Raw genomic sequence first — 25,681 nt, 5'->3', positions numbered from 1 at the left:
CCTAATAAGACCATAACGTGGACCATTTATGTGATTGTATATAGAATAAAAAATAATACAAAATTTTTGTTTATAAAGAAAAATATGAGCAGGTACAAAACAGAATTACAGTGCATAGAAAAAAAACAAAATTCATTTATTTCAAGTAGGTCTAGTTTATTGCTTTTGAAACGTCAAGTCATTCTGTTTGTAGTGACTCTACCACCAGTTCGGAAGGCAGATTCCACTGAGAAGAGCCGACAAGAAACTAAGCAGATTGCTCTTTTCCCACATCATTTTATAGTTTAACAATCTTTAGAATTTTTCTGTTTTGCGAGAGATGCGAGCGGAGTGGCCCGATTCCAAGCAGCCTAGTCCTTAAAGAATTCATCAATGAATACATTGTTTAAACTTAGGTAAAGGTAGATCTAATATAACCTTCAGTATCATACCCATCCCCACAAAGGATTTCTGTACTTTTCTTAGAAGATATGCAGATTTAACTAATTTATGTCCCTTATAGTAAGTCGACAGCTTATATCGAGAACAATACACATAAAGGAGTTCTGCTGAAATAATGAATAGGCAGTCAGATATATGAATTGAGTAAAGATATTTTTGATAGACATAGGCGTCATAATAGCCGTTATTAAATCACTTTTTCTAATTATTCATTTACAATTTAGTTTATAAAAAATATACTATTATGTAAAAAATAAATGCAGTTTGTATAAGTATTTGGACATCTGACGACCTTTATTTCAAAAATTCCTTCAATGTGCTAGCAACTGTTTATTGACCTTGAAACTTGGGTTTTCTTCTCTTTTTACATCTCCAATCTGGAGAGTTTGATTAAATCGATTCGGGCGTTAGCCAGCTACTGTATATGAAGTTCTGAATTTGTATCGTACCCGCACACAGACACCGCAATTATAGAAAAACAAAAGAATTGGTCATCAGTTCCAAAGTTTATTAGATATAATAGTTCTAAACAAATCAGAGTACGGTTTTATTATGTAAAGAGAAATAAATAAAGGCGACATATTTCTACTTAAAAAGAAAGAAAGAAACAACACAACTGTTACTTTTTTTGTTACAAATAACGTGTTAAAAGAAAAAAACGTCAGTAATTTATCACTGTCAACTTTATTGTAGTTTGAATAAATGAACTTTCGCTGTTAAAATATGTATTCCGTTCCTACAAACTATGAACGTTCTACAAAATTGTCCAAAATTCGAACTCACGTAAATCTAATCAATGATGAAAATGTTAAAACAAAATCAAGTATTCGTAGAAACATATCAAAATACACTAGTTGCATTTACAATTCGTACCTAATAGTGGATTCGCTTGATACATTGTTTGATAGATGTTTCCGATACAATTTAACATTAAGGCACCTAACCGTATGACTGAACTGTGCGCCAGGCCGCGCGCGCCGCGGCAGGAACATATGACGCCGGGCGCGTCGCCGCAGCATACGCAGGTGCGGTGGACCGCGTCGCGAATCCACGGGTTCTAGTCCGTGTGCTCGGTCGCGGCGACGGCGCGTCGCCTCGGAGGCGACCGCTCCTTGTAAATAAATGTAGTAACGCTGCCCAGCGGAGTTTACATTCCGACTGCAGTTATAAACTGTATTAGCTCGAATTTCGTATAGGCTAAGTGAAATCTTATAGAGTAGGTACATAATTTGTAATCGATATCTCGTTAATGTTTTTAATTCTGAGTGTCACAATAAATGTACCCCAGACCTCCCATCCGAGAATTTAACATTTTTAGTCATAATTTAGTCGTCGTATTTGTAACGTCCCGACTAGTCATAGTATTTTTATAAATCGAATGTATCGCCTCACCGATGTACGTCCGCGCCCGCGTGTCCGCCGCGGGCGCGACGGCGAGTATTCTTACGAATAAAATACGATTCAAAATATGTACAGGAGTGTTTATTTCACGGGAAAGCACACGACCGGCTCCCGGGCCCGCGGCTCGGCGGCGGTCTCGTCCGGGGAGCGACGTACACGAGTGTAATTTTCATATCGAATAACCAGGAATACAAATCACAAATCTTACAAAAGCATAATACGAGTAAGTGTAGGCGCCGGCGGCTGGGCGCGGCGCGGGCTCGGGCCGGCGGGGCGGCGCGGCGGACTACGCCGTGCCGTTGAGCAGCGGCTCGGCCTTGGGCTTGGGCGCGTCGCGGCGCGGCTTGGCGGCGCGCGCCTCGCCGGGCGCGGCGGGCGCGGCGGGCGCGGCGGCCGCGGCGGGCGCGGCGGCTGCGGCCGCGCCGTTCTTCCAGCCGCCACCTGCCACCGAGGCGTTAGCGAGCGGCGCAGCACTGGCTGCACTCAATAAACATGTTACAGATACGACACGAATTTCATTTACTGTCACGAGTCTTTAACTAACTCCTTCCGACTATCTTCGTATTTCCCGACATAGCGTTATTATGCTTTTAGATGGATTAATTGCGACATCACATCTACTGGCCGCGACCGAATTAATTAAACCTTTTCCGGTTGCTTGAAAGTTTGTACTGTCGGAAACGGGAAGATAGTGGATTGATTGTAAGTAGTGTTGATGAAAAGCTGGGTGCTGGAGCAGTCGCCAGTTTTCACTGATGGATTAGTGCGCAGCTACCGATAGTGCGCTAACGAGGGGAACGGCAGACTCGTTCCCTTAAATAGGAAATCTAAGTGGTCTTCGCCGGCAGAATGATAAGTAACCTTGAGCGAAGCCTATCACAAATTAATTGGGCCAAACGAAAATAATCCAATCTATATTCAGAAGGGTAGAAACATCTACTGACTTCACTGACATGAAGCCACAAATGTTTTAAAATACCCTCGATGTGGGTTCGGATCTTTTACTCTTAATGCTTCCGTTTATAAAAAAATCCCATTGAACTGAGCCGGAAATCGAACCGAGAAGTTCCAACTTAGATAGCCAAAACGCACACCACTGCACTAGTTCGTCAAAATAAGTTACGATAAAGAAAAAAAGATAGGGTGTCTAGATTTCGCAATATTACATATATTAAGACACATTACACGTATACTATAAGGCTTTGCAATCTGAAAATCTTACATCGGTTTTATAACTGAATTGCATGCACCACTAACCGATACTACAAAAATTTAAATACAAGATTAAATAAACATGCTTCAGTATTTTAGGAGACGAAAAACATAGTTCTAATGAGCATTCCACAAATAAATAGATACAGTAAATGTGTGTACAATAGAAGAACTTCTGAAAAATCTATATAGATCATTGCAGACTGATTGCAAGTGATTTACTGTTGTCGGACGAAAGGTTGTCTTCGCTGAAGCCCAACGTACCTTGATATTTTATGTTACGTATCGTGTATACCGGCCGTTAGAGACTAAAACGTTGGCAACTTGTAATCTAGCATTCTAACCCGTACGAGTAATGGCAGTTATACTATTATTTTTAATATTACTGGCAGTCGACAAACATTGCTGGTGCTTGCGCGTGTGATAGTGCAGTAGACGTGAAAGCATGCAAATTATTGTAAGGGTTCATTGGATCCGGGTTGATGTAAATTTCTGATTTAGAAATTTTCAAGTATGAAAAACGAAATGGTTCTCAAATGTTTACTATTTGCCTTATTTACTGCAATAGGCACAGAAGTCTGTCGAATTGAACATTTGTAGTACCACCTATAACAGAGGTCATAGTCACTTAAACCAACCTGCCATGTATGCAGCAAAATTTTTATCATTCTTACATCAAAACCCCATTTAATAATTGAAACAGGTATAGTCATTGCAGTTTTGAAACGTTTTAAATCGAAACAAAACAAAAATTGCAAATAAGTACAACTATCTTATTTATAGTTGACTACGGCCTTAACCCCTCCTCATTGTGGGAGGAGACCCGTAGAGGGCCGGTAATGATAGACATTCCTGTCGATATGATGATAGACATTCCAGTCATGGAACATTTCAAAACCTTATTTGAAAGTTATTTTCCTTGGTATGAATGATCTCAAGTGACATACTGTTACCGAATGGCTCGCAAAGGCTTACTATATATAGTGTACCCAGCCCGTTTCACCGGGCTAGATTTTGCTTTATTTTATTTAAACAATAAACTTACATCATTAAATTTTTAATTTCAGTCTCTTAATATATTAAATAATTTATTTCTCTCTGTATTCATTATCTTCTATTCTATTCTCGAGCGGGTGAAGATCCGGAGATTCCCTGAAAGATTCATTAAAATCGGTCTAGCCGTTTCGGAGCCTATACGGAACATACCCACACACTTTCTCTTTTATATTACTATATTGTAAGAAAACGATCTCCGAATCTCCGGATTGACCTGGCGAGTAATCCTGTAAAGTTTGGTGACGATCGGAGCACTCCTACTTTTGAACTGTCAAACTATCAAATACAGGTTTTATTTACTATGATGATATTCTATTGTTGGGTGTACATGGGTGTAGATAATGATCTTCACCCGCTCGAGAAGAGAATAGAAGAGAATGAATACGGAGAGAAATAAATGATTTAATATATTATGAGACTTAAATTAAAAATTTAATGATGTAAGTTTATTGTTTAAATAAAATAAAGCAAAATCTAGCCCGGCCAAGCGGGCTGGGTACGCTAGTATAGTAATATATTATGACAATTCGCGGTGGCGGTGGGGTAGGGTAATAACTAGCGACGACAACCTCCCACTAGACTAAACAATTAGGTTAACATACTTGAACATTTCTATAAAGTTACTTGGAAAGGGGTACCCAGCCCACTAAATAACTGTGCCAAGTTGTTTTTAAGTAACACGCGGTGACATCCATTATTGTTGCATAGTTAGGGTCAAGGTATGGGATCATGGACTACCATGGCAACACAAAAGAGATAAAGCCACTGTATTATATTGAAACAATAGTTAACAATCACGATCAATAACACAAACTTACACTTGGAAATGTGATGCGAAGTCAACACAATAGTAAGGATTGTCAATTATTTTTTTAGTTTATCATATACGTTACTCGAAATTATAATAAACCAACCCGCCCCTGCTTCGCACGAGTGCAAAGAAGATACTAATGTTTTGAGTGAATATATCTACAATTATAGTTTATATAGAATCATAGTAATTTTAGCATTTGCTGAAAACTGCATTAAAATCCGTTGCATAGTTTTAAAGATCTAAGCGTACAAATAGCGCAAGTGACTTATTTCATATTTATTACTTGTTTTATTCTATTAAAACAAATAGTTTATCTAATTTAGCCATACATTTTACAAATGCCCCGTTTCCAAATGACTTTGTATGAGACTGGGATATATTAGTATCAGTGTGTGTGTGCCGTGTAGGGCTCCGCTCGTGTACCTTGCCGCCTCCGGCGCCGGCGGGCGCTGGCCGCATCCCCCGCGGCCTGGCCGTCCTCCGAAGACGCGGACTCTGCACACCACAGTCATCACTCGCACCGACACCCGCACCCGACACCCGCACCCCTCTACACGCTACCCATCTAACCACCCTACGGTCTACAGTCGGAATCTGGTATTTTACTATTAGAGCCCTCACTAAATATTCCCCAAGCAAATAGAATAGTATGCTACTCCTGGAATCCATACTACAACTATAGAACATTCCATTATATATTAGTTTCGGATACCCAAAGTTGCAAAGGCAATGTAGTGCATGCAAAGTCTTTGTACTAACAACTCTCCTTTTTTTACACGGAGGACAGCGCCTTTAACTAAAGAAAATTTGTCTTAGTATTCTCAATTTGACCAATTTACTACACTATTAAAAAAATCAAATTCAACATTCATGCAGGAATACTTCAAACGAGAGACATGTCTGCCTTATGTTTGAGTTGACTGTACCGGAAGGCATTCCTAAGAGAATAAGCAGACAAGAAACTCAGCAGTTGCTCTTTCCTAACATATATAATAATGTTACTTACTTGTGAGTAATAAAGTGGTAAATAAAATAATCGTTAAAATATTATTTGGTCGCCATATAAACCCAATGCAAAAGTCGCACAATCTTTTATTAAACGCAAAAGCATACTGTCCACATTAGGTATTAAAATTAGTTACCAATTAATCAATGGTACCTACCAGTCTCAATATGAGTCAGATTTTTCAAAAAACAAACAAAGGTCACGAAACATAATAGTGTTTCAAGTGTAAGCTTGCCGGAAAGTAACAGGCTACGCCGTTTTTCTTATAATATTTAATTTAATATTTCTTAGAATGTCAATGTTGACTTTGTAGAGAGCAACTGATGTGTTTCTTGCAGGCTTCTTTCTATACCTTTCTAAATAACATTACCACAAACACGTTCTAAACGTTCCAAAAGAACATAGAGGAAGCTCACATAAAGACACATATCCCGCGTTTCCTACAAATTATTATAGATTAATAAGTGCACTAAATTAAACAAAAAACCACATTAGGTTAAGCCACTGTATACCACTGTAGGCCATGTATTCTCCTATAACCATAATCCGATTTAGATATCGAAACTAAGCATAGATGAGAAACTATATTATAAGTCAGACTGTTTAAGTTTACTATATATAATACATAAATATCTCAGTCCATGTAGCGTCGCTTACTAGATTCATACTCGTCATACAATATTAAATTAGGGGCAATGGGTGCTATTTATAGCCTTAAATGTCAGGCCTAAGTAGCGCTACAATTTTCACTTTGAAAAAATATTTTTCTCTAAAATTAAAATATGGATACCCACTTGAACCACCAGTGAATACGTATATAAAAGCAATAGCCTAAAACAGTATGTGGTCCGATACATGCACAAATCGGACCAACTACTGATCGTTCAAGTAAACAAACAAACACTCTTCAACTCTATATATTGGTATAAGATTTATGAATTCATTTGCATGAGAAAATTTATTATTTAATAATTACTATGTATAATCATATCCCGGCGATAAATCGTTAAGAATATTATGAGCCAAATAATTATTCTGAACGAGGGATTTTTATCATATAGAATATTTAAATGTGTAGGCTAAATTAACTTCCCGGAGGGGAAAAGTGTCGCTAATAGATATACTGTAAACATATGACTTGTACGGGTGTCTAAAAAACGCCGTTACATGGTCAGAGATGCTACCATTATCTAGGTCCTCCAGAAATAGCATTTATTATTCATTCGTTATTCCCACGGCTGTAGTACAGAATACTTTTTACCAGTCAAACCTTTGTAATATAAGAATGCGCGTGATTTTTATATCATTATACTATATCATAAAACTATAATAACCAACAATATTAACCACTATGATAGAAATGCTATTATTTTTTTGTAGAGCAGCGTCTTGAGATCGAGAATATCTCAACAATGAAATTGATATATATTATACAGCTCTTTCATAGCTATTGTCCTTGTATACTTTTTAATGGTTATACCCCCATTACAGCTATAATATTTTACATTTTTACTTATTATTATTACTCTTCGTGCTAGTAAGTTAGTGCCTCGCTAATTTTAAAATTATTTCTGATTCGATAAAAGTCACACGCATCCAGGAGTTGTAAGGACTGTACTAATTAAAATGTAATAAATAGGGTGCAAAAACATTAAGAAATAATTACTATAATGCATGATAAATACTTAAATTAAATAAATATTTTTTTATAGAATAATATAAAAAAAAAACTTCAACGCTACATTTTAACTAGCACATTCAGTAATATTTTCAGATTTGTTATTATTATAATAATACCTTAGCATCGCGATTTGATTGAAAATCTAGTACAGAATACTTTCAAAGACATTATTAGCATTAAAATTGAGTAATCAGATGTAAGAATATGACATATGTAATTATGAAAATTAAGCTTAATTTGCTATACTTCGCGAACAGCAAATTAAGCTTAATTTTCATAATATAGTATGGATTTCCGCAAAGTAACGCCTGCTTCTATCCAATATTTTGACATATGTAAATCATAAACGTTCAAGACTGATCAGTGGTAAATCAGTAATTATTTTCCACTGAAAATATAAATGGTGCACCCAAACATGGCAGTAAACTTAACGATACCAGACCCGCCAGTCAGATAATACAACCAGCACGACGCAAAGAGACGTAGCGACTATCCCGTATCCCAAGGCATCAAAGATTTGCTAGCTGGATCTCTAGACATTGAAATCTATATCTATCTTTTAACTGGCGCCGTATGAATTTAGGTTGTTTTTTCTCATACTAGCTAGCTGGCTTTCGCTTGAAAACTATGCCTGATGGAAAGCGATGAGGGGATCTAGGTTGGGGCGGGTTTTCCAAGAAATTTCCCATGGGATACATGGCAGGATGATGATACATGAATTTGGCTGGCATAAATCTCGTGGCGGGTTGAAAGTATACCAGTGCGGCGTCTCACGAGGCTCGCCATATATATCGACGCGGAATCGGCTTAAACTAGTCTAAAAATGCGTGAACCGTTCAGTGGTAGCGCTGGCGCGCTCTGTCCTCGTTTTCGATAAATAATGTACTAGATAGATATACATCTCATATATATTTATATATATTGCCAGACGGGTGATCAGTCCTCTGTAAGGACTATTCCACCCTATTCCCGTTATCTATCTAAGATACAATAATATCTAGCAAAACTTGTCCAGATTTTATTTTTTACTGATGTTTATCTGCTCGAGTGCCAAAATACAATATTCACGTATATATAGGTCACGTGCGCACGGGCTGCCTTGTATATAACCAATAGACCAAAATAAAAATACCTCGCTCGTCGATTTCTCAGTTAAATAGAAAGCGTCTTTAGGGTTGACGGTAACCTTTCCACCACTCAATTCCTGGCGAGCTTCACGCTTGCCCATCCACACCTCGGTGACGCTATTACAACACTTAAGGTCATTTTGAGCGACTATTGTCGATTCTTAACAATAATAAAAACGGGACGCCACATAAGCGTCCCGTTTTTATCGTCCCATACACATTTCGATATATACTGAATAGCCATACTCATACCGAGCCTTCACTGGACCGGCTTATGGCGATTCCGCGTCGATTGATAAGGAGGGACCGTACCGAGGGACCCGTATGTATTTTGCGTATATTGCGTATACCACGCTGCGGACAAGAGGGAAGTGCAACTTACCTCTGTCGGCGCTGGACACATCCTGGCTGTCGAGTACGGAGCTCTCATCATCAGTTTGCCTTCGTCTGTCGTCACGTCGCCGGCCGCTCTGGAAATTACAACAATCTCCTTAGAGGTTTACACAGTGCGAGCTGGCATGCGAGTCAGTCTGCTGAGTAACTACAGTATAATACTCGCAACATACGAACATACTCGCGTGTGCGAGATGTATAGAAACTCACAAACGAGTTACTTGCAATTTTTTTTTGTTTTCGCTCGCCTATCGCCCGACTGTAACTCGTACACGGACGCCTTCGGCAGTGTCCCGCCTGTGTGCCTATTTTTCTATCTTTTTTTAGCTGCGTATTTCTAGAAAGTAGCTTGCACTTTGCAAACAAGCCATTATTCTACCTATTTTTGACCGTTAATGTGTTTCAATGCTGCTGCATAGATGGGACATGGGATGGAACATGGGATGGAAGGCATAGGTCTATTCAACTGCCATTCTTCCAGGTAAATGCGATTTCCCATTAGATTTTTTATTTATGGTCAAGCGCTGAACTGTGTTTTAATGAATAACCCTTATTCAAGTTATATCCTCTTTTTATGGCTACAAAACTTATAATACAGTGTGACGAGAAGCTTCTTCATATTATAAACAATTCCTGTAGGAGGATAAAACATACTGACAGAGATACATTAATCTGTACAATTCGAATGGTTTTGTTCCGAGTACGATCTTTGATCTTTCACCGATAGTTACTCACCGCGTCCCTGTTCTCCCGCGTGTCCCGCGCGTCCCGCGTGTCCCGCGCGTCCCGCGTGTCCCGCGCGTCCCGTGCGTCGCGGTTCTCCCGGGGCTCGCGCGCGTCCCGCGGCGGGCGCGGGTGCGCACGGCCGTTCTCCAGCGGGACGCGCCTCTCCTCGCCGCGGCGCTCGCTCGACCTGTGCATGTGTATGTTAGTAACTCGAGTGCGGCCAACGTCGTCACGTTGCCAGCTCAATGGCGCACCTTTCCTACTAAGTCAACTAAAGCCCTTCTCACTCCATATCGACTCGACACTAAATCCACTCAAGAGCTAGGAATAGTGAGCTTTATAGCGTGCGGCATAAATTAAGTTGTTATAAAAACTGTTGAAATAGTCGCAGAGTTAACGAAGTAGTCGTACTTCTAAATTTTAATCCCTACTAATATTATAAATACTACTGAACCGATCTTCATGAAACTTTTTATACATATTCGTGGAGGTATTAGAAAAAAAAAATACATAAGATAAAAAAAAATTGTGAAAAAAACTAAAAATCTCATATATGACTATAGGTGTAGACTATGTAGCAGTACGTTGCCTCCCAAAATTACGCGAGCGAAACCGCAGAGATGCTGTTCATTCGTTCCATTTTGGATCGAGGTTGTACTGTCGTTAATGCTGGAAGTTATTTTTTGTTTCTGTTACTGTTAATCGTTGAGTTTGTTTGGTTACATTTATTCTATAAATAGAGTAGGCGTTACACTGGAGGAGACACTTTTTTTTTTTGAACTAATAAGAAATACATGCAGCTTTAAATAAATACTTAATAGTATAAGCATACATGAAACGCACAAACATTTTCAGATTAATTGCAAAAAACCTCTTAACTCCCGTTAAATGGTGCTAATAGCGTCATACTCTAAAAGAGAATCGTGCTTGAATAGATTCTATTTAAGAATTACCTCGCGCAGACAGTTTGTAAGCGATAATAAAACGTTTGACTAGCCCTTATGCCCTCATTTTAGATGTAAACTGAAGATATACGGATGTCTCACCTGTTGGGTCGCGGAGGGCGCGCGCGTCCGCGGTATGAGCCATCGCCTCGCTCTCGTTCTTCGCCTAACTCGGGCGTCGTTCGACGCGCGCCTGAAACGTGACAGACTAAAATTAGACTACCAGTTACCAAACGTTTGCACTCGATAAGTCCCCTTTCTTTGTAACCGAGTTCTGTATAAAGCAGTTCGCTATAATATGTACGCATCTGCGTGTCCGTCTGATGGCGGATGGCCTACACATAATGCAATCCCACCATCGTCATCACACAAATCTGTGATGACGACAGCCCGTGACAGCGCTCAACGGGCAGACAGGCGCTTTCTACCAAATAACAAAATAATAGAATTATGCAATCATGTATTCGGTGATAACCTAGGGGCATACTTTCCTTAAAGATCAAGTTAGATTCTATAGATAGAAACTTTTCGTAGTTATTTGACCCTCGAGCAATCGAATCACGAGGATGCCTGCACGCCTGGTTCATATCGTGCTCCCTAAAAGTCTACCAATCCGCAATGGACCAGCGCGGTGGACTACGGCCGGAATCCATCGATGCAGTGGTAGCGGTGAAAGTATAATTCCACGGGTCAATGAACGGCACCGGGTCGGAGTTGGAAAACTGACGGCGTCTCGCTCCCGCAGCCGGGAGCGGGCTATGCGGGAGCGGGAGCGGGCACGCACCGGGCGGGTAGCGCTGCTGCGGCGGGCGCGCGCGGCGGGCGCGCTGCGCGGGCGCCCCGCGCGGCGGCGCGAAGGCGGACGTGCCGCTGCCCACCATGACGCGCAGCTGCTGGTCGATCTCCAGCTTGTCCGCGCGCAGCTGCTCCACCTCCTGCGGACACGGACGCGCGGTTACGTCGTGGAGGGATCTAAATTATATCCCCTACGAGCGATATCATTGACGTGCCCACCTGCTACATCACTGGAATATGGAATAGGAATTCAATTTCACTTATTTGCCGATACGAGTAAATAGGTGTTACAGGAAAAAAAATATATGCAATCTTAACTGTACCGCGCCAAATGTTTTACTACTAGGTAAGTACAATTAAGATATTGGCAATTACGATGTTTATAATAACACGATACGATTAAATTTATATGGGCACATGTCAAAGAATACAAATTAATTAATAATTACTAACGAATTTCATTTTAAATATTCATCAATAGTATAAAAAGAATGTCTATTTGAATATTGAAAAAACTTATCTTTTAAACATTTCGTGTCATTTATTAGTGAAAAGTTTACCCCCGTTTTTTAGTACACATATATTATTTCCACTTGTGCGCGCGTGCTCTGAGAGTTCATAAAGCTGTGGGAGAAGATACATTTATATCCTTTCCCCGGGGATATAATTGTCTCCTGCCCGTGCTAGCCGTACACGAGTTTGTGCACAGTTCAGGGCGGCCAATAATAAATAAATAAATATACTACGACAATACACACATCGCCATGTAGCCCCAAAGTAAGCGTAGCTTGTGTCATGGGTACTGAGATGACTGATGAATATTTCTATGAATAGTATACATAAATACTTATAATAGACAGATAAACACCCAGACACTGAAAAACATCACATAAATATTTTGCAGTTGTGGGAATCGAACCCACAGCCTTGGACAGACAGAAAAAAGATAGAATACTACTGTATTCAATCTTACTACTGTATTTGGCTTCTATGCCTATATAACGGCAACACAACGCGTTTTTGAAGTTATATTTCTTTTGGCGCATTAGGGAAAAATGATGCGAGTAAATTTATTACAGTCATAAAAAACCGAAACCCTAAAGTTGTGTACACTTTCAATTGTCAAAGTCTGCGGGCGCATTCGGGAGATTCAATTGTACATAAATCTCAAATTTTAATGTCTGTTGTCAAATAATGAGTCTATTAGTATTCCAAATTTAATTATGTTTTTAATGTCTTTATTTAACTAACTGATATTGCGTGATAATAAAATTTTCAATGTATTCAATACCTTTTTCTACAAAAGTAGAATAAGGCGAAAGATTAAATTTTCGAAAAGATTTTGAATTTTTATTTCGTTACGCCAAAGGAGTATAAATTCTAACGCGTGTACACAAGTACACACACGTTTTATTTACTATGAAATTGTAACTAAAATTGCGGCGATGAAATAAAGTTGAAAATTAATTATTACGTGCCTATTTATATTATTTTTATTAATTAGAGAAATACTAAATATAGTTTTACTATATTCTAGCTTAAGGTGCACGTTTGATGTATATTATTAGATGAGCGCTAACTCGCCAACAAACTGATTAACCAGTTAGGCGAGATTTAAAAAAAAAAAAAAATAAAAAAAAAAAGTCAACTAAACAAAAAATAATCAATCGGCAGTGTGATTGTATACACTAAGCGGGCAGTTTATATAAAATTAATAAAAAACTTCATTACGAGTTATATAAAACATAAGAATAGGCATTTTAAGAGTCATAAAAAGCGTAGCCTTAAATTCAAAAATTCAAAATTCAAAATTCATTTATTTCAAGTAGGCCTAATATAAGCACTTTTGAAACGTCAAGTCTGTCTGTTTGTAGTGATTCTACCACCGGTTCGGAAGGCAGATTCTACCGAGAAGAAGCCGACAAGAAACTCAGCAGTTGCTCTTTTCCAACATCAACAATTTACATTTTGTATTTTAACATTCATTTTTCTATCTTGTGTGAGCTGAAAGCGGAGCCGGAAGCTTCCAAGCAACCTTGTCATTAAAAAATTCATCAGTTGTATAGTAACCTCGCTGTAATAAGTGTGTTTTAACAAATTCTTTAAACTTGTGCATTGGCAGGTCCAAAATCACCTTAGGAATCATATTATAAAAGCGTATACTCAATCCCACAAATGATCCCTGTACCTTACGCAGACGATATGCAGATGACACTAATTTATGACCATTTCTTGTAAGTCGACTGTTTATGTCCACTTTTTGTTTATAAATACTAATATGTTGTCTTACAAATACTATATTGTTATAAATATATTGTGAAGCTACAGTAAGTATGCCTATTTCTTTAAACTTCTCACGGAGGGATTCGCGTGATTTAAGTTTATATATTGACCGTACAGCTCTTTTCTGCAATATAAATATAGTTTCGATATCAGCTGCTTTACCCCATAACAAGATTCCATAGGACATAACACTATGAAAGTACGCAAAATAAACTAGCCTAGCTATTTCAACGTCAGTAATCTGTCTAATTTTTCTGACTGCGTAGGCAGCCGAGCTTAGTTTACCCGCTAGTGAATCTATATGGGCACCCCACTGTAGCTTATTATCCAAGGTCACGCCCAGAAAAACTGTGGAAGTCTCTATTTTTAGTGTTTCACCATTTATCATTATATTTTTATCAATTTTCTTTACATTTGGTAAGATAAATTCGACACACTTTGTTTTTTTTGCATTTAAAAGTAAGTTGTTAACTGTAAACCAGTGCGACACATGCGACATAACACGGTTTACTTCGTCAGAGTTATCTTTACTCCTATCAGTCTTAAAAATTAGAGATGTATCATCTGCAAACAATACAATGTCGCATGTTCCACTGACATGGTACGGTAGATCATTTATATACACTAAAAATAGAAAAGGACTTAAGTTTATATAACTCGTACTGGTGATTTTCTTCATGTTATATCATCCGCATACCCTGTGCATACCCTCTATGCACGCCACTGGATAGGAGATAATGCGTAAGTCGCAATGGAACGTCGCCTCGTGGTCTTTGTTTTCTAGCGGTTAACAGTTGAATAATGTATTATAAATCTAGAAATCTAAAACCTCAGTAAAATACTACCTTTCGCACATCTTCAGCAAGTAACAAATCTAGTGTACAATCCAATTAAAATTTAATGACCTCTCGAATTTTGTTCAGTTCGATGAGCAGAATTCATTATTCGGTATCAGCCAATCGGCGGAAGAGTACAGTTGACTACCTGTACGAAGCCACATTCACAGCTAATTTCCGCAATGACATAAAGTTTGAATATGACTGTAATTTGCATGGGCCCACTTTTGTTATTTCATGTTTTTTTGTTTAATTAACTTAGTGGCCAATACCTCACCAACGGGTTCACGCAAACAATTCTCAGTAAAATATCTCTACGGAAGCGTTAGCACTTTTTAAGTGACATATGGTCTAAATGAGTAACCTTGAGATGCGCCACGTGGTATTCGACGAGCACTTTCGCATTGGCGATGTTCTCCCGCGTACCCACGAACACAAAGGGCACCATTCCTTCCTCGCGCGGCGTTGATGGTTGTGGCTCATTATCACCTTCCACTTTCACCTACAAAATAACATTGACAATTGAGACTAGGACCCAGGTCTTGTTGCCGTTCGGCTAAAAAATTCAAAAAATAACAAATGTTTTATTCATGTAGACCTTATGCAGCGTTCATACATGTAACATGTTACACTAATGTAAGTAAGTGATGGTGATTATTTAACCTTAAACTAAAGCTAGGAGGGTTCCAAACGCGCCCTTATTTAAGAAGAGCCCACAACAAACTTAGCCAGGTTTTTTTTTGTTATCACCATCTCACAGACTAGTTAATGTTGAGCTATGAAGTTAAGAGCGATTCATACCCAAGCTTTTTTATCATGCATGTTATCCTTAATATTATAATAGGATTTTTCTATAAGCTTAAGTTTTATATAAACTAATATAGATTTGGTTATAATACATATACAATAAAAATCAGCACTATCTATATCCTACTCCTCTATATTTACGGATCAGTGTTTTTTTTGAGGCGGTATTGCTGCGTTTACCTGTGCAAAGTTGCCAATGCAGGGTCCTAAGCGCCCACAGGTTTAGTTTAATGCTATGTGCACTTGTAATTGACGTGCATATCACTTCTATTGCATGTTTGCTATTTTTAATAAAAAAGCGTAATATGAAAGTCGTTAGTGCCCTTAATAAATAAATAGATGCTTTGAGCTATGTAGCCCACCTATTGTGGTTAACAGTTATAATCCCACACCCCTTCCGGAAACAACGAAGGCGTGTAAACGTGCAGCACTCACGCGCACGACGCCGCTCTTGTCGACGATCTCCTGGATGACCTTGCCGTTCTTGCCGATGACCTTGCCCACCAGCGCGCGCGGCACCTTGATGGACTCCTCCGCGTACTCCAGCAGCGAGCGCGCCGCGCGCACCGCCTCGCCCGACTGCAACACGCACGGTGCACCACGCACTTACGGCACTGCCACTTGGGGCTTTGCTCCGGAATTACACAGAGTAATGCCGTATTCTTTTATCACACAAGTTTCCAACAGAAAGTTCCAATGAAGTTACGTATGTCATTACATTCATAAGGTAGCACTGCAATTCGTTTTTAGGTTTTGTTAAGATATTAAAACCTCTAATAACCGATTCGGTGCAGACGAAGTTGCAGGGGTCAGCTAGTAATTTAATATTTGTATTGGTAGTGTAATAATTGGAATCTCGGATACCAATACAAATACTAAATTACTAGCTGACCCTTGACTTCGTCTATAAGATATAAGATATAATATATATATATTTATATGAGCAATTCTTGTATATATATATATAAGATATAAGATTTATTTAAGTATTGATATATTTATATTATGGGTATTTGTATATGTGCACCACCAAACAATTTTCTGTATTTGTTTTTTTCGCCATTGGTTGCCAGGAACAAAATCGCTATGAAGCGATAAGGCCGCCAAATTGTATATGTTTTTTTGTTATATTTTTCTTTTTTTATGTAAATTTGGTGTGCAATATATTCATTCATTCATTCAAGGCTTAGTGGGTTGTAGTGTGATTGTAAATTTAGATATATCCTGCATCTGAATGAACCGAATGATGGTATCCTACTCGCTCGCGTAATTTGAATATAGCTGGCATCAATTAATGAAATTCTATCCAGAAAATATTGCTCTCAATGAGTGAAAAATAGCTGGTGTAAAATGGCATAACGCGTGTTACAAGCAGCAACAAGGGTCACCTCTCCGCAAATCTTGAAGGTGCAGGACACCTCCTCCAGCTCGATGTTGGTGATGCCGGCCACCTTACGCGCCTGCTGGATGTTGGCGCCGTGCGTGCCGATGGCCAGCCCCATCAGGTCCTCGCGCACGCTGAACTCGTCCGTGTAGCTGCAACGAGGACGCGTTATTTTCAATTATTATTTTTATATCAATATCTATATATAGCGGAAGAGTTTGTTTGTTTGCTTCTTGATTGCCATAATCTCAGGAACTACGGATCCGATTTGAAAAATTATTTCAGTGTTGCCCAGCCCATTTACCGATATACGATATTTACGTGACAAAGCAGCGCAAATACCGCTATGCACCATCGATCCATCTGGAATAACGACGCATCGTCCCATCAAAGATCAAAATCAAACATCTTAAGTTATACCAGTTACTTGAATGACTCTGTAAAACCATCTTAACAGTTTGATCTCAAAACACATCACTCACCCTCCCTGGTGGAGTATTCTGGTGCACTCCAGCTGCCGCGCAGCCTCTTCAGTCTTTTTAAGTAGTAGCTGCTTTTGCGTTAAATTTCTGCAACACAAGCATTTTCAAAATCATGTCACATTGTATTTACATAAGTTTTGAGATATATTGGTGATATATTTGGTTTGGCTTGGATAGATTATATATAGAGTATTTCAGTGTTTTGTCGAGCTCTGACATATGTAAGTCACTCTCTGTTGAAGTGCTATAAAATATGTAAAACTATTCTGACATTATACTACATTTATTTGTAAGACCTAGTTATAGAGTTACTAATAATTTTTAGCTAAACCAATGTTGGAAAACTTATACTACCAGCGCGGCAAGAGTCTATTCACCGGTGGCCCTGAAGCTTCCATTCAATGTTAGCACAGATTTTGCACAGTTAGTGAGTCGGCTAGCTGGGCAATAGGGACCGCAGATGACTACTGCTCAAATGAGATCCCATTATAGTGCTGTTGTCTTAGTACAATATTTGCAAAGTGTGAAATAGACCTAATTTATCTGAAGTATTACATTATGGCTGAATACAAATTATTGTGGAAGAGTGTTTTTGGAGAGTTTTAAATGTAATGGAGAATCGTGTCTGATAACATATTGCCAAGTGTAAGATTATTCAACCAACGTTTACTTATTCGATCGCGTTAAAGTTAACTACGATCTATATGGTATCGAAGGAGCGCCATCTAGTTACAATACTTGCATACCTGTGTACTGGTACTGGGTACTGTCACTAGATGGAACTCTTTCTATGTCATATAAATAAACTATAAATTTATTTAAAAATACATTCCCTCGACCATACAAAAGCAAGAGAGAACAGTTATAGACAGAGATAGAAATTATGCCTCTACAGCAGGAATTGCTACTGTCTGTATCTGTACGATGTTTTGTAAATACAGTTTGATTGATTTATATAAATGCTCAGTGCGGCGCGTCACCTGAAGTGCATCTCCTGCAGCATTTGCGCGCGCTTCTGCGACGTCTCGCAGCGCGAGATGGCGGCCAGCACGCCGCGCTCGGGCACGTACCACACCAGCGCGGCGCCGATGGCCTTCTGGAACTCCTTGTGCGTGTTGTCCACCTTGGCGCTGCGGAGCACACGGACGCTGCCGTCACAAGCAGGCTCAGACTCCGCTCCACCCAGACCGACACTAGATACAACATCGCAATCGAGCACATGCCTCGGCGACCATACCGGCCGTAGGAAACGTTCTATGCCAGTGGGGTATTGCAGTGTTCATGAAAATGTTACTTGATCACACAGACAAGACACCTATGAATGTGATAGAATCAGGAATGAGGTCATCCGCAGAAGTTACCGACATAACTGAATGAGTTAGAGCAAGATAGTGCAAGGGAGAAAAGGGATCTTGCGAGGGAACATAAAAAGACCTACGTTCACTAGTTGACGTCTATCGGTTGAAGTTTGGGACACTCCCAGAAGCTTCGACCAAAAAGCTGAAGGAGTTTGAGATGTGGGTTTACAGAGAATGTTCAGGATATCTAGGAGAGACAAAGGTAAAAATGAAATAGTATTGCAGAACTATGGAAAAAAACGAGAGATTCATCAAACTGTAAAGAAAATTATCTGGGAGTATCTGGGTCAGATCTTCAATGGCATCAAGTATGCTCTTCTGAAACTGATTTTCAGAGTCGTGGGAAGGAGAAGAACAACCTGCGCAAGTGGTTCAATAACCATACATTTAATAGGCCCGGTCACCTCTCGGCGCTGCTGTGTCCAAAGTTCAGGTTGATATAATGATCGGCAAACATCGCCAGAAGAGGCCCTTTTAGAAGAAGATGATTGACGCGTCGATATTGTATCTAAGTGTTAGTTGATCGACAACTATGGCCTCTTAAGTGGTTGATATTGCTGAAGCCAATTTCAGGAATTTATTAGTTTTGAATAAGTTTTGCACTGATTTGGTAGAAGCATTGAGTTGCGGCTAGTTACCACCCTATATTTCTGGCGGATAGAAAAGCTTTACCCCGTTTGGGCAGAATCGATCGAAGAAGTCAATCAATGTGTTCCACGTAGAAACCAATTAAATGTATGGTTATAAGAAACTGGTGACTAGTATTATTCTTCCCGTGATAAAGGAGCCGGCTAAAAAGCGAAATTGCGGCTTCAGGTCGGTAGAATGATAAGTAACCACGGGAATAGCCCACCAGATCTTAGAAAATTTTGATATCAAAAATGGTTGTTGGCCACTGGCTACAAATCTTTAAACTAAACAAAATTGACAATTCTAAAAAAAACTTTTCTTTACCACTTGTATTTTAAGACTTGTCAATTTAATTTAGTTTTGAGATAAGTGCACAAAAGAATTGGAACCTCGCTATACATAATAGGTACAACTCGCGGGTTTTCAGCGTCAGACGCAGACGAGTAATGTGACGAAGATTTATTAGAGTTTACATTAAAATTATGTAAACTAAGCTAAATTTGCTATATAAAAAAAAAAATTATCATGGAATTCCGCAAAGTAGCGAACGAATGCTTCTATCCAAAATGTACCCAAATAAGTAAGTTTTTCGTTTTCTAGACACTCACTAGTCCTTAAGTTCCTCGGGCACGGCGATCTCGAACTTGTGGAAGGTGTTCTTGTCGATGGGCGTCTTGGCAGTCTTGGAGCGCAGCCGATCATGTGGCACGATCTCCGTGTAGCAGTTGTCCCACTCCAGGTACTCGATCACGAGGAACTCGCCCCTTATCATCTGCGGAGTTGACACCAACACTTAAGAGCTTGTAACTATTCAATGATTTTAAAATTTCTCGTAAATTGTAAATTATTAATGTGCTTTTTCAGCAATGTTTAGTCTACAATAACAGTGTTATCATATGTATTAAGTTACTTCCATGTAAAAATTTGCTTTTGCCAAAAAATAAATAAATGAATTGGAAGTAGAGCATGGTATTCTTGACTATGCGGACGCAAGCTATCTTAATTTGACTGAGGACCAGCTGAACCAACTTGAACGTCTCCAAAATCTTGTTCATATTTGGCCTACGCAAGTATGACCACGTATCTGAATTTCGACAAAAGCTCAAGTGGCTCCCTATTTGCCGTCGCCGGGATATGTTTTAGGATTTAATAACACACAGTACAGACGTGAAAGTACATTCACGTCTGTACTGTGTGTTATTAAATCCTAAAACACCTTCATACTTGCAGGAAGTTTGATTTTGTAGGATAGCCTGCTGAATTCAGATCATGAAAAGATCATGTCGTATGCTGACACTTCACAAGCATTTCCACAAGACGAATTTCTATAAACTCTCGTTTACAGTGCTACAAGCTATTGAATTGTGGAATGCGCTCCCACTAAATATACGTGATACAAAATAGCTTTTAACATTTAAAAACGCGGTGAAAGCATATTAACTTGCTCAATAATGACGACTTTTAGTACCTTGTTTATGTTTATTATCTATATGTTCTTAAGTATTTATGTATGATTGAGTATATATTAGTTTATTATTTTATATTTATTTATTATATTTTTCTTATTTGTGCAATTTTGTTTATGTACTTGTATTTAGCAATTTGAATATAGGTTTATAATAATTTTACACCACCTGTCCGCTCTCGCTTATCTTGTCCTAATCCAAAAGGTTGCTACTAAGTGACAAACCGCCTTTTGTATTCTACTTCTGTCCCTGTATTTCTATTGTTTTTTTTTTATTTTCCTAACTTCATAGTGGTGTACAAATAAAGAGTTAAATAATAATAATAATAATAATATGGTGCCAACTGTACAATTTATGATTTTCCAACCCCTCAACCCATCTCCCCTCTTCTTTTAAGTTAAAAGAATTATTTTATGTTAGGGTTAATTAATTTGGTCTTGCTAAATATGATCGAGATTGCATTACACCACGGAAAGTTAGACTACTGCATGTTTAAAAATATTTCAGAGCTTTATTACATTCGCTATAGGATTCATACACTCGAAAGACTGAGTTTTGTAAAGCTTTGTAAACATTACACACACTCTAGGTATAAACTATTCTAGAAAACTGTAGCTTATCATGTTGCTGTAGTGAGTTACTAAGATGTTCGAGACTAATTTTATAATAAGTTGTTTGGTATATCTTTTTAAGCAGTGTCATTCGAATGTATTGACAAAAATAAACTAATTTGTACTGAATTCAGGATTCTACTGAAATCTTCGCTCTATGGAAATAATGTACAAATGTTTTTCATTACATCATAATCAACATAAATATCAAATGATGGACGTTCTACGATAGTCTAGACCTCATAACGTGGAATAAAGGTAACAAGAAGATGATAACGGATACAGGCGGCTCAACATGTTCTCCGAGGCACAGTCGGGGATAGACAAAGCAAATTCTGGCTGGTACTGAATATTTCTTGTCGAAAAACAACCAAACTGTAATATATTTATCAACAAAATACACAGTAATCGCTACTATACACGATAGGTTGATTCCGCGTTACAGGAGTATTCCCTTATAACGCGATTTCACGACCCCGTGTAACGCGTTACGTATAAAATATTCACGTTTAACTGTTCTCTTAAGAACATTTTAAATAAATATAAAATAGAAAATAATAAATTTCAAAAAGAAACAAATTGTAAATTTCACAGTACAGAAAATAACACAGCACAGTAATGTGGGAAATCCCCGTGTTATGTGGGGAAATGTCCGTGTTTATAATACGGGAGATTGAAATCGCATAATACGAAAATGCTTTATAAGAGTATCGTGTTTTATTGTATCTCGAATAAGCCATACGAAAATATCTTCGTAAAAATAAAATATGTTACGTTTGAAGCTTTCACATGAGAGCTTTAATAATATGATTCCATAACCCATCTCTCACATAAGATTAAATTGTCACATGTTGGAAAAGACAGACTTATGAGTTTCTTGCTGACTTCTGAGTAGAATCTGCTGCTGAACCCCTGGTAATAGAGAGACTACTTAAAATTTTCAATTTGAGATCGTAGTTCGAGTTTTGTTTTTAATTATTAAATGGAGCTAATTTAGAAAAGATAACAGATAGCATATTTCGAGTAGGTACTTTTTTCTTTTATTCTGCTTAAAATTAGGGCAGTTATATTACATCCAGGTTTCTTTACGCAAGCATGCCAGAACGAAAAAATAAATCGTTTGAAGGCACGTCTGAGTTAGGGTATAAAATGACTAGCGGTTGCCCGCGATTTCATCTGAGTTTAATGTAAGTTTCACCTTGAGGTAAACAAATAAAAATCCGGCCAATAAAATTAAGCTGAAGGCAAATAATGCCATATTTCCTTATAGATCAGTACAACAGTTTAGATGTTAGGTCACCGAGAGAAAGAAAGATTATATTATTTCTTAGGCGTTTATAAATGCATTGTATCAGAGTCGAATCCATAAAAATGAAAATGTCAGATTTATAAATGTTTGATGTAAACTAGGTGATTTTAGTAATATTTTTTAATACTCTAGTAGTTTACACTATTAGATGAATGAAATGGAGAAAGACCATATTTAATATAAGTCATTTTTTAACTGGAACCCGCAATCCAACAATTCATTATCATTGCATGCAATTGCAACAAGCCGTGTGGCGCCGGCAGATCAGAATACAGTTGCAACTACCCCTTCTCTTCCCGCGGATGTCGTCCGAGGAGATTCAGAGGATATAACGAAGAATGGGCAGCAGCATCCTCTTTGCTACTATTACTATCTATTGCGGGAGAGTCCTTTGGACCAGCAGTAGGCTGTAATAGGCTCTTGCAACAATGGAGCTCTGTAGAAACATTAGGTGCTCCGAGCCTGTCGCAAAGTGCAAGAGGCTCTGTACAAGCGCAGTAGGAGTTCAATGAGAACCATATACAAAGGTGTGTACGCGAGGACCTTCTGCAAAAGGCTAAGCAATGGTGCTATCTGCCTACATGTGCGCTTAAGAGGGGAACACAACCTTTGAACAGAACAGAGGGTTTACAACAGCCAGCCGGTCATAAAAAATATGCCAATACTGAAACTACTAGTCTGTTGTCAACTTTGAAGATGTAACATTATATACACTACATAGCCTGAAAATAATATGTAGAATAGCAGCACCACATTTTCGAGAATAATGCTGGGTAAGCAAAATGGATATAAATTAGTAAATGGATGGGTGTCCAACTTTCAAAGTTTGAAAGAAAATTTGATACAAATATGTACTAATACTAGCAAAGAATAGTAATTATTAAAGCAAGAATCAAAATTACGTTGTAAGTTGATTCATATGCTGAAGGTTAACCAAGGAATTTTGAAACTCTTTTTAATCAGTATAGTTGAATAAAATTGGATTGGGTTTCCAAACATGTCTCAAAATAAAATGAAATTTTAAATCAAAAGCACTAAGAAGTATTAATTGGATATTAATTTGAATTAGATTGATGTAAATTTCCCCCAAATAACTTTCTACCCCTCTTCGACCCTGTTAGGTTAAGTTTCAAAAATTATGTCACCATCAATTCTGTCAAAGAATGTTTAGGTATACATAATTCAAAGTAGATTACACAAAAATACAAACTTGCCCCCATTATTCATCCCCTTTGGAATATCAAAAAATCCTTTCTCACCAGATGCCTAGGACTTTAAGGTCTATAATATTTCCAGTATATATTTTTCTTATAGCTATAAATATGCCTTCTATGATGATAAAATAAATATTCCACTATAATAATTTGTATACACAATAAAAAGTGTATGGCTTAAGCATATGGTTATCTTTAAAGTATGTCTGGATATTGTTATCTCACTAGGGTTAATAAATTGGTTAATGACCTTGAGTTCAATAAACATAGCAATAAAGTGAAACCCAAGTTTAAAAAAGAAACTCCAGAAAACTTTTTCATCCACTGGTTGTGAAAACAACACCAAAATTTTGTTTTTACTAAGTATGGAAATAATTAAATGCATACACCTTAGTTATTTGTTACAATTTTTTTGCAGTAATACCAATACATCAAAAGTGTCTAATATGATCATAATACATAAGGAAAGATTGAATCAAGCTTGGTAGATTTTACATAAAAATAAACACTAGTTTAACACTGCCAATATTTTATTCTAGAATTTGTTAACAATTTTGAAGTTTTAGCCAATATCCTTTGTGTCTTTCTCATTGTTAAGACAATTATTTAAGAATATTGTTGCAGTTAGAGGCAGCCATAAGTGCATTATGCTTAGCATTGTGCACTTTGTGCTCATGTATGGAGCTGAGATACAGGTTTCTTTTGAGCTTGAAAAATCCTTTGTGACAATGGCAATAAAGCAGATGGCGACTTTGATGTTTATCTTTTCGGCAATATTGACAGCAACATTTTTTAAAAATCCAATATGAATCTCATTCAAGTGAAAATATGAGTATAAAGAAAAATAATATGAAATAAGTTTAAATTGTAAATATTTGTTAATAATACAACATTTGTAATTCAATACCTTGATATTTGCTGTCCACCACCCACATGCTTCCTTGTCATTTGACCTCGCAAATACTTCGACCTCTTGGTTGTCCACGAACTCTGTGTGTTTACCAGTATCCTTAGGTGGTAAGAACACTTGCGAAAACGGAAACTTGGATTCCGGTTGCCAGCTGAAACCAAATAGTGCATGTAAATAAAGGTTTCGCCGACAAAGTACATAACTTGCGAAGATACAAAATGTTGAACTCACTCATTTTCAAAGGCTACGAGAACCTCGTTGTCGAGCACGTCGGTGACAATGGCCTAAAAATATAGAAGAATTTTAGAACTGATGATCCAATATCTTGGTACCGCGATAGTTATAAATATTTTTTTTTTATCTAACTGCATATGCATGCGACGAAATTGAGCACCCCTAAACATATTACGGTTCCACAATCACGTCTGCTAGTATATAAAGTGGATAGGAATAAAACACATGGAAAATTCACGCCCTGTCAGTCGGACATGGCGTCCATTCCAGCCGCGATGATCTTCCCGGAAAAATATTTTTGTAAGTATGTGACAAAACTCAAAAACTATGGCTCCGTATAACTGAATATATTAATCACTAGTAAAAATGATGCGTTTTACGTACAACTCAATCGTACTTCACAATTTACAAACCTTATAATAAGCACCATTTTCACCGTACACCTCGACCGACAAATCCTCCATTTTGGTTTGAAAGCGTATTTGGCGTTTTCAGAGGGAGAATGAAGCTCGATCAGAAACCGACAGCCAATCACGATTGAGAGTTCATGAATAGACAAAA

The 25,681-nt window shown here is 38.0% G+C and overlaps 1 protein-coding gene across 2 annotated transcripts; it reads right to left on the bottom strand.

Annotated features, from left to right (window-relative positions):
* Positions 1-935: 935 nt before the first annotated feature.
* On the bottom strand, positions 936-25,632 carry LOC120626709 (fragile X mental retardation syndrome-related protein 1). 2 transcript variants are annotated; one of them, XM_039894340.1, is made up of 14 exons: positions 25,534-25,632; positions 25,118-25,170; positions 24,884-25,037; positions 19,985-20,148; positions 18,369-18,536; positions 17,389-17,475; positions 16,911-17,058; positions 15,958-16,101; positions 15,080-15,217; positions 11,586-11,736; positions 10,904-10,994; positions 9,867-10,044; positions 9,121-9,208; positions 936-2,283 (listed from the first exon to the last, which is right to left on the bottom strand). In XM_039894340.1, exons 1-14 carry the CDS (start codon positions 25,582-25,584, stop codon positions 2,129-2,131), a joined length of 1,770 nt encoding a protein of 589 aa, XP_039750274.1. In that variant the 5' UTR covers positions 25,585-25,632; the 3' UTR covers positions 936-2,128. The 2 variants fall into 2 exon arrangements, with proteins under 2 accessions (XP_039750274.1, XP_039750273.1); XM_039894339.1 differs by lacking the exon at positions 936-2,283 and adding an exon at positions 5,278-5,419 and having other exon boundaries at positions 18,369-18,581.
* Positions 25,633-25,681: the final 49 nt, after the last annotated feature.

This window comes from Pararge aegeria, chromosome 10 (genome assembly GCF_905163445.1).
Source record: "Pararge aegeria chromosome 10, ilParAegt1.1, whole genome shotgun sequence".
In the NCBI taxonomy this organism is placed as follows: domain Eukaryota; kingdom Metazoa; phylum Arthropoda; class Insecta; order Lepidoptera; family Nymphalidae; genus Pararge; species Pararge aegeria.
The sequence above is the reverse complement of the archived record's forward strand: the minus strand, read 5'-3'. Positions and strand labels throughout refer to the sequence as shown.